This window comes from Thamnophis sirtalis, unplaced genomic scaffold, assembly GCF_051295495.1.
Source record: "Thamnophis sirtalis isolate CommonGarterSnake01/CBP01778 unplaced genomic scaffold, rThaSir2_p1.2 scaffold_1, whole genome shotgun sequence".
Lineage (NCBI taxonomy): Eukaryota > Metazoa > Chordata > Lepidosauria > Squamata > Natricidae > Thamnophis > Thamnophis sirtalis.
Window position 1 is genome coordinate 134,452,929 of NW_028261381.1, and position 10,570 is coordinate 134,463,498.

The window sequence follows — 10,570 nt, forward strand, 5'->3', positions numbered from 1 at the left end:
GCAGACCATTTTTATTTTTAATACCACTACTTTCAAAATACAAACTTAAATTAAAAAAAAAACCTTTAGGAGGTATAACAATAAATGTAATTAAAGGAGTATTGTTACTAACAAAAGCACTTTTTTTTCCAGGCTCCTCCACAATCTTGAAAAAGAGATGGTGCTTTAAGGATTAAAGTAAATCCTAAAGCAACAATATCTTTATTTAAGCTTTCCCAGAAGACAGAAAAAAGACTTGGTTGTTTTAAAACAAGGAAGAAAAGCAGTGTGCAAAGTCTCAAGCACTTCTCAATCTTTTTCAAAGCACACAAAGTTCTAACAACTACTTCAACATTAGGGTCATTCAACATTAAGGTCCTTTTATGTTATTAAAAGAGAATTGTTCTCCCCCAAATCATTTGGAAGTACAAGCATCTTCAGGCAAGGGAGCCTAAGAGAATCAAGCTGATGAAAGGAGGGTTGTGATTTCATGATACCAGACTAAGTATGTGCATTTTCTATGTGCATTATGGCGAACACACATATGAAATTGTGACAGGGTTTGCCACAGTGCTGCTGACAGTATTCTCACAAATGCAGCAAGACCTTGGAAGCACAATTATCACTGATTCCAGTTCATTTTTATTTTACTTTATTAATTTTTATTTTGCCCATCTGCCTTTAAAGGGAAGCCTAGTCTGAAAAACCTAGTGCTGTTGCCAAGGAAGAAGTAGATGATATTATTAATCTAAAGTGATAATAAAGTAATAAAAATTCAATCCACAACAGCACACTTCGGACTTACTCCCAGAAAACAGGCTCAGACTACACTTTTTAATGTTGTAGGGTTACTTAATTAATAAACCTTCTACTATTACCCATCAGCAAGTATCACTTTAAAAAAAAGTGTAGACTCCTTCATTCTAAGCTTTACAATGACTGGGGAGAGATCTGATCAGAGGCAAATTCCAATCTGATGCAATAGGATTGATTCCCTAGAAAGCATATTCTGGCTTACTGCCTTCTCCAATTACTTGTTTTGATTTGGGAAGGGATAAGTGATGAATAATGAGCCAAGCTTGGCTCTACTGTGTCAGTGGACTGAGTCACAATGCCTAAGGAGATATCAGAGGCAGGCTGAAGTACCTGAAGGCCAAAGAGAAGAACCCCAACTGGAGCAAGTCCACACAGGATCTCCTTACTTACAGGCAGTCCTTGCTTAAGAACCCTGTTTGGGACCAGAATTTCTGCTGCTAAGCAATGCAGTTGTTAGGTGAAACATCACATGACCGCACTGCTTAGCAGTTTCAGTTGCCCCGGTTGTGCTTGTTAAGCCAGTACCATGCAACTGTAGAACCTCAGGCTTCTTCTTCCCTGCTGGGCTTGCCTCCACTTCAACTTTCCCATTCACTTCTCTTCTCTATTTCTGCTCTTTAGGCCATCCTGCACTCCACTACCCATGCCAAGATTGCAGGTGTCTTAGAAGCCTTGCAAGATCTCAGAGGGCTACACATGACCTTAGAAAGATGATGTCACACTGCCAGCAGTCCCTCATCAGCAACAGGAAGAAGAAGAAGACAGCAAAGTTCAGCTGGGGCAGCAAGAATGGTGGAGCAAAGGGCAGCAAAGGCAGTGAAGCAAATGCTGCAGGGCGGCAGGGGCAGTGATTGCCGGGTGGCAAGGGTGGTGGAGCATAGGTCAGTCAAAGAAATAGAAGAAAGATGGAGGGCATTCCATGATCATAAATGCAGGTGGGAGACTAAGTACCTGAATGTTGACTCTGAAATGGCTATAACTTCAAAGGTCAGACATAAGTATCATTCATTTAGTGTATAATTCTGAATATGTTAAGAATATGTTTAACAAGGACTACAAGGACTAACAAGGAATATATTAAGCAAGGACTATCTGTTTTACATACAAAGCAACACAAAGCTAGACTTTTTGCTAAGGTCCAAAAACCAGTAAAAACGTGCAGTCCAGGTCTTCCATGTATGTCAAGAAACATTGTGTAGGGTATGCAATCTAATCAGCAGATCCTCCAACAAATCACAGGGTTCGGGATGAATTGCAACATGGGTATAATATGGCTTTCAGAAGAATAGGGAATTTCAACTTCTAGAGAACACTTTTATTTCAGAATGTGGTGCTGCAGATTGCTACTGCCATAGTCACACTTTATTTTGAACCAGCTTAATGGCCAAGAGAACAAGATCTGTGCTTATGGCTACTTCTCCGTTCCAAATAATGTCCCTATGTTCCCGTACAGGGTTTATTTCCCAACCAGGAACAGGAAATAGAAGAGGCTAGGTCCTGAAATGTAAGACGATTGCTGCAAGCATGTGATGAAAGCCTCAACCTTTTTTTAACCTGTTTTTGTTCCTACGCTTTTCCAGCCAGGATGCAAAGACAGAAACTAGGAATTTGGCTTAGTCTGAAATCCAGGTGAGTACAAAATAAAATTATTGATAACATAAACTGGATATCTCACTTGGCATTAAGAGATGATAATTAAAAATGAATCATCAAGCTGATTTCAAATTATACAATCAAGGTACCAAAGCATCATATCGCAAAGGCCTGCAATTCTTACCAATCAATTTAATGAAAGGATTTCTCTTTTTAGCTTCTTTCATCAGCCACCATTCATAGCCACGTAAATAATTTTCATCATTTTCATAATGCATGTGGGAGGGTTCCGTGCCATCTGGGAATGGAAAATAAAAATCATCTTTGTATTTCATTAATGCAAGACCTTCAACTATTTTTACTCCAGCGTATTTCCCAATAACTTATGAAAGTACATCTTTGTAATGAAACTGAATATGAAAACATTATTCCATTTTAGCCCACAAGATAATGTCAAGGGCAGAAGCACTAATACAGGTATCTGTCTACATCACATTCACCTTTATAACCTTCATTTTAAAAACATAATTGCATGACTAGCTAGCAATAACAGATTACAAAGCTTTTGCTCAGTAGAAAGCTATTATGTGCCAAGAACAGTCACTCCTATATTTTAGACATACGTTTCAAAATGAAACTTTAAAAATGGAACAACTGTAAGCATGATACCAAATTTCAGAATGGATTTAGAGTTTTCTTAGGTAAACAATCACCACTATGGGCAGTTATACATCCTGATGGGCAACCATCAGGATGTTTAAGTAGTTCTTCAATTATCTACATTGGCAAATACAAAGTCTCTTTGATAAAATTGCTTTACCACATCCTAAACTTGTTTTTCCACTTTCTAAGTGCCTGAAATAAACTTGTAATATAGGAAGCAACCTCACAATTCTAATAGGTGGCACCAGATTTACTTGCTTTTTTAACAGAGATAGTGGCCTTATTTTGTTCAATTAGTGAAGTTAATAAACTCTTATATGGAGGGTGCAAAACTTAAGTGAGCAGGTTTGCAAGTTTCACTTAGAATTAAGGACCTATCAATACATTATCCAATATTAACCTAGCACATATTGGGCTATTACAGGATTTACATGCATGCCTTCTAGAATATATGCAAGAAAGGAATGCGGGAGAGGGTTATAAATAAACCATTCATTTGCATAACAACAAATATCAGCACTATTACCCCAAGGGATCCCATTTACAGATGCTATAAATCTTTCCTGCAAAACTCAAATTCAAATACCTGTAGACTGTGCATCTCCACCAATCTCTACTTTGAGGATCTGTAAGGAGGCACCAAAATTTGGCTTGAAACAAGAGAATGAGAAAGAAGTGTTAATGTTTCTGTTTGGTAAACAACATTCCACTGTTATCACATCTGTTTTAATAAGTTTTCTCCTAATTAACTTGAACTCATGATTCTAAAAAGAATAATCACACAATTTTCCCACACACACATACTCACACTCATTACATTGGCTTTCCTTCCTTCCTCCCTCCCTCCCTCTCTCCCTTCTTTCTTTTTCATCAGAGTCAACTTTCTTAAAACATTTCATTCATTTTTAGTTTCAGATGGTTCAGCCAGGCATATCAACCCATTAAGTAGGATTCACACATCATTCCAGTGAATGAATTCACATGGAATGCTAAGATCTAACTATGACTTACATATACCCAAGTCCATATTTCAACTGCAAACTCGATAAGACTATTACATGGAAGCAAAGAGTTAGCATTTATAATTTTGCTGTCTTCTAAGATATTGCCTGGATTTCTGTAGCTCACGACTATGGTATGTCAATATTCTATGGTTTAGAACAGTTACATGCCACGGTATTTTGGTGAACACACCAGTGTTTACCAACATTCAACATCAACTGTTCTCAAAAGCATGCCCCATCCTTTTGCAAAAGTCAAAGACTTTCTGAAAACCCTACAGTCTGAAGACTGAAGAGGTCACACAAGAATGGGTGCGCTCTCCTGTGCTCTCTAGAAGTTGTGCCAGAGAGTCATACTCTTCCACCACCTCCAGACCCTCAACTTTGAGTGACTGATAGCAGTGGCACCAGGACTGAAGACAAGGTCTGTGGATTTATTTCAGTTTTAGCATTGGCACTGTTGCTGAATGCCGCTGTTTAGAGTGGGTTAGATGGGAGGAAGATAGAGAAATGTTTATTGTGTGTGTGTGTGTGTGTGTGTGTGTGTGTGTGTGTGTGTGAGAGAGAGAGAGAGAGAGAGAGAGAGAGAGAGAGAGAGAGAGAGAGAGAGAGAGAGAGAGAGAGAGAGAGACAGAGACAGAGACAGAGAGACAGAGAGAGGCAGAGAGAGACAGAGACAGGGAGAGACAGGGAGAGACAGAGACAGAGACAGAGAGACAGAGAGATAGAGAGGGAGAAACAGACAGACAGACAGACAGACAGAAATACATGCCAGCAAAGTAGAGATAGGCATTTTCAAAAATTTTGATATGCCAAGCCAAAAGGCTTTCTATCACTGGTTTAAGTACAATCTGAATCCAATCTCTGCTTCTATTCACATTTTCTTTCTGGATTACCTCAGAAAATTAAACAGACTACATTTGATTTTTCCATAGTTAGTCCCTGCTTAATGACAGTCAAGTGATTGGGACTGGAATTCTGATTGCTAACCAATGTGGTTGTAATGCACAACATAATGTGACCATGTGTCTTAGCAATGGGGGTCCCTGATGTCGTTAGGTAAGAATTGTGGGTCATTAAGCCCACGAGATGGCAGGCAGATAGGTAGCTACTGCTGGCTACGGGAAGATACATTTTATTTTTATTTTATTTGTTTATTTATTTATTTATCTAATTTATATAGCCATCTCACCAAAAGTGACTCTGAGTGGCACACAACAATGAGATAAAACAACTATAATAATTTTACATTAATATCATAAAAAACAAAGGTAGCAATAGCAATAGCAGTTAGATTTATATACCTCTTCATAGGGCTTTCAGCCCTCTCTAAGCGGTTTACAGAGTCAGCATATAGCCCCCACAGTCTGGGTCCTCATTTCACCCACCTCGGAAGGATGGAAGGCTGAGTCAACCTTGAGCTGGTGAGATTAGAACCGCTAAACTGCAGATAATAGTCAGCTGAAGTGGCCTGCAGTACTGCACCCTAACCACTGCACCACCTCGGCTCTTCTTACACAACCATAGACAATGAAGGGAATGAAAATGGCAACCACAACAAAAGAGCCTCTTAGCAAGTCTCCAGTACCCTTTGGGAGCTCCAGGCATCCTAACATAACTAGATCTTGAGGGCCTTAACAAAAGGATGGAGCTAAACTAGTTTCCAGGGGAAAGATATTCCATAAAACAGGCGCCACAGCAGAGATGGATGTCTCCTGGGTCCTGCTAAACATAGCCAATGAGACCTGCAACATGCCCTCTCTACCAAATCCAATGGGGCGGTCTGAGGAGAAAGTACTGAATCATGTGGGACCTCATGGGGCCAAGGGCAGAATCTCTCCTCTCCAATCATCATGAACTGGAATTAATCTGAAAGGAAGGGTTAAAATTGCATGGGTGCCCATAGCACCATATGAGTAATTTGGGGCGTGGGGGGTGGTGGTTTCTGATGAGTGGGAGAGATTTAACTTTACATGTGGGAAGCCAGCAAGAAAGATTGCAAATGCTGTTCACTTGACACTGAGGGCCATTGTAACTGCCATTAAGTGTGAGTCAGTTGCCAAGTGCCCAGATCACAATCATGTAACCACATGGGTGATATGTTGACTTCGAAGACCAGTCGTACCACTTGTTCAGAACCATTGTAACTTCAAACAGTCACCGAACTGTGGTCGGTAAGCGAGGACTATGTGTAAATAATCCAATACTATTGGAGAAAAACAAGCAGTAGCTCTAAAGCAACTTCCAAGAAAAACACCATAAGATTAAGAAAAAAGACAATATACATAAAGGGGACAAACAAGGAAACCGATATAAATTATGTACTTGCATTATTTAATGTAAAGATACAAGAATGTAAATTTGCATAATTTCTGAGGCTTAAACATAGTTTTATAAGCAGATTTATAAGCAAATTCTTATCCTTCTCATTCATTATTGGGTCTCTGAATCATTTTGATGGTTAAGATTCTGGGCTACAAGACTGATTGATATCCCCCCTCCCTCTACACACACATACACACTGTATATGCATGTGTGCGCACACACATACTTACATTCAGCCATAATTACAACTTACATCTTTGCACTAATTCCAAAAGCCATAGTAACAGAGTGAATAAGTAGCAGAAAGGTAGCTGCAATTATATTCCATATATCAATCAAGAAGAGAAATGAATACCATGGTGAAATACTGAATGCACAGGAAAGAACCTGAACACATGAAACTTTTTTTCATTTTTCCACCACTCTCGTTTGCATCACATCCTCTTTTGTTAATAAGTTTAAGGAAAACAATGAAAGTTCCACCTTAAGTCAATACAATAAGGCAATAATTACCTTAAAAAGATAATCTAAAATCTGAGATCGATAAGGCTCTGGGTAATTCGCTAAAAGGCGTGAGGTAGCCTAGAAAAAAATTAGGAAGAAAAATGTTTAGAATTAATACTTATACATAATGATACTACTGATCAGAAGTATCAGATAATCATTTTTCATGCCCATTTTCCCATGGTTCTTTCATTATTTCTATTATCTTCCTAAAAACTTCTCCTAGCCTCTACATGTCCTCTGCAAATACTGAATTTAAAAGATAGCAGTAGCTAACCAACCATGCATGATCTCAAAATACTACATAGGATCAAACATGGTGATCAACAGAAAATCCCAGATCTGTAAATTTGACAGGGAATTTGGGGCGGGGGGGGGTAGCCAAAAAAGGCAATAAAAATTTCTTCCAATTTCTTGTCAAAGAAAACCAAAAGGATTTGTCCAAGAAATAATAAATAATTAGAAGTGAGGTTTCAACTTGAGTGTGCCTTTATTTTACTGAATAAAATCTTATTTTTACCCCACTTGTCTTATCAGTTTCCATTATCTTCCTATACTTTACTGCTCACAATGAAATATATCCATGCGTGTCCATTCTTGACACCAATCACTTATATAGCAATAGCAGTAGACTTATATACCGCTTCATAGGGCTTTCAGCCCTCTCTAAGCAGTTTACAGAGAGTCAGCATATTGCCCCCAACAATCTGGGTCCTCATTTTACCCACCTCAGAAGGATGGAAGGCTGAGTCAACCCTGAGCCGGTGAGATTTGAACCGCTGAACTGCTGATCTAGCAGTAGCCTGCAGTGCTGCATTTAACCACTGCGCCACCTCGGCTCTTTCTCCTGCCTTCAAGTTCTTATTTGTAAACACCATTTTTCTCTATGTAGTTATTTTAGAAAACCAGTGTACAAAGCTTCATCCATTGAAATCCAAATGGTAAAAATTCAAGTCCAGCTTCTAAACAAAAATATACATTTGTTTGTTCATTTCTCTCTCTCTTTCTTCTGCAGTCACTGAACAAAACTGGAGAATATATCTTACTTTTAAGTACATTGTTCAACATACTTGCCCAATTATGTTTGTTTCTTTATACCCCCTACCTGATGAAATGGCTTCTCAATTTGGTACAATAAAATTTGGCTGTTAGGTATCATAAGTTCTGTAAGGAAACTCATTGGAAAAATAAAATATAAACATGCCATGCAAGTTACAGCAACTTTCCCTGGAAGCTACTTATTATTATCTATGTACAGTATTGTATGCATCTAACACATGAACAACAAATCGAGTTAATATGTAGATATAATATACGAGCTAAATTAAATAATAACCACGCTCAGATCCCCTTAGAGACATTTCCTGTAAAAAGAATCTGATCAAACTTGACAGCTCAGCTCTTTATTTTTTTTAACAGGAAACGCCTCTGAGTGCAGAACGTGTTTTCTATTCGCCTTAGGCGTGGTTACTACAGTACTTCATCCCCAAGATAACCAGAGGATACGGAACTACGGGGCGATCTTGGTGCCCCCACTAGGAAGCGACCCGAGCTCCGGGTTCTCAGATTCGCAGGTTCTTTTCTGGGACGATTTCCGTCAGGCTGTGAAAAGCCTCTCTCCGATTCCGTGCAACCACCACCCGCAGATTGTTCGACCCGCTCCCAGCCCGCAAGAGGTCTCAGTTTACCCACCCCGCCGCCGCTAACGGCTCCGATGCCATCGAACTGCCGCCCCATCCCGACGGCATCATCCAGCCAGTAATCGTCGCTCTGCCAAGCAGCCGCTCTGCAGCCCAGCAGCCAGAGCAAAGACCAAAGCCGCATCCTTGGAAGGTCGAAGGAACCGCCGCGCTCAGGAAGTCCAGGGACAACCAACCGACCGCATCCTTGCTCTCGAGGTTAATCTGCTGTAGGCGGCTACAGCCGCACTCCTGATCTCAAGCACGGTCATGTGACACACGATCACTTGACCAGGCGGCGCGGAAAGAAAAGGGAGCGAAGTCTTTGAGGGGCGGGGCGGCTCTGTTTGCCACCACCCTTGGCGATGACGTAGCCTCGAGGTCACATGCGGGGACTGTCAAACTTTAAACCTTGTATTAAGGAAGAAGGTTTGCGTAGCCTTGCGATTTTTAGCCACTGCATACACCAACGGCACTGTAACGCCCCTGAGGAATTGAAAGATTAATGTACCTTGCGGTGGGAAAAGCGTGACTTCTGGAATTTCATTTATTCATTTAGTTTGTCAAACATGTACGAGATAACAGGTATAAGTATGAATACCTGTTTGTTTATTTATGGACATGAACACAGGAAACGGGTAGAATAAATGGGGACAGGAGGACAGGGATGATAGGCACGCTGGTGCGCTTATGCACGCCCCCTTTACGGACCTCTTAGGAAAGGAGTGAGGTCGGCGCCTCGGCGGTAGGCAGTTTAAGGTTAAAGTTACGGGGGTTTGAGATCGTAACGAGTCAGGTAGTGCAGTGTTTTTCAACCTTTTTGTGCAAAGGCACACTTTTTTCATGAAAAAAATCACGAGGCACACCACCAATAGAAAATGTTAAAAAAATTTAACTCTGTGCCTATATTGACTATATATAAGGTAATTTTCCCACGGCACACCTTACACTATGTCACGGCACACTAGTGTGCCACGGCACAGTGGTTGAAAAACACTGAGGTAGTGCATTCCAGGCATTGACCACTCTGTTGCTGAAGTCATATTTTCTGCAATCGAGTTTGGAGCGGTTTACCTTGGGTTTATATCTATTGCTTGCCCGTGTATTATTGCGGTTAAAGCTGAAGTAGTCATTGACAGGTAGGACATAGCAGACAATTTTGTGTACTATGCTCGTCCAAGCCCCAAATGTCAAGCCTGGTGGCATAAGGTATTCTATTGGGAGTGGAGTACACTTCTCGTGAAATACCTCTGGATCGCTAGATTGTATTAATGTCGGATGTACAGTGTGGATTCCAGGCAGAAGAGCTGTGTTCGAGAATTGGTCTGGCAAAAAGTTTTGTATTCAAAAGTTTTGTATAAAAATTTTCTATTTTGAATTGGTTGCACCCCTCTAATCACTGGAGGATTTTATTTCCTTGGGTGGAACAACGTACAGTGTGGAGTCCGTCCTCTGTGTGTTTGTTCTTTCCTTCACACTTTGGACAATTCTTTGCCCTTTTTCTCTCCCTCTTCCTCCCTCACTCCTTCCCCCTCTCCACCAAATGTAGTCCTATTCCAGGGTTATGCTGCTCATGGACAGTCTTCAACCCTGTGTTTTTCCCCACATTTGTACTAGAACAAATCCACAAAAAATGTTATTTTTCATAGGGGAAACAGTAGTATGAAACTTTAATGAAAGGTCCACCCCTGCTCAGTCTTTTTATTGAAAGTTAATTCTTTTTGAGAAGCGGATGATTTTGGATATTTTAAGGTAAACAATGTTAGACCAGTTTATCCACCTATGGTGTATGGTGTTTTTTTAATGCAGATGTGTAGTCATCAGCACAGGTGTGTACAATTCATCAAGTCGCGTTGGCGAGATGGGTGGCATTGAACTTTAATAATAAATAAAGTAAACATATAGTGTCAGTAACTCATACAGTAATTTCAGAAAACTGGTTGCCTTGAACACATCACCAAAGGGAAAGAAGATTTTGAAATATCAGGTATTGAAGTATTATAAGATAAC

At 40.1% G+C, this 10,570-nt stretch overlaps 1 protein-coding gene across 1 annotated transcript in view; it reads right to left on the bottom strand.

The window, feature by feature from the left end:
* Positions 1–8,832, bottom strand: part of GALC (galactosylceramidase) — a 42,637-nt gene extending 33,805 nt beyond the window's left edge. Inside the window, exons 1-4 of the mRNA XM_087725189.1 lie at positions 8,574–8,832; positions 6,891–6,959; positions 3,638–3,701; positions 2,573–2,686 (exon numbers count right to left, since the gene is read on the bottom strand). Coding sequence (XP_087581315.1) covers positions 2,573–2,686; positions 3,638–3,701; positions 6,891–6,959; positions 8,574–8,705 — 379 coding nt within the window. The 5' untranslated portion in view covers positions 8,706–8,832. The remainder of the gene's footprint in view (positions 1–2,572; positions 2,687–3,637; positions 3,702–6,890; positions 6,960–8,573) is intronic.
* Positions 8,833–10,570: the final 1,738 nt, after the last annotated feature.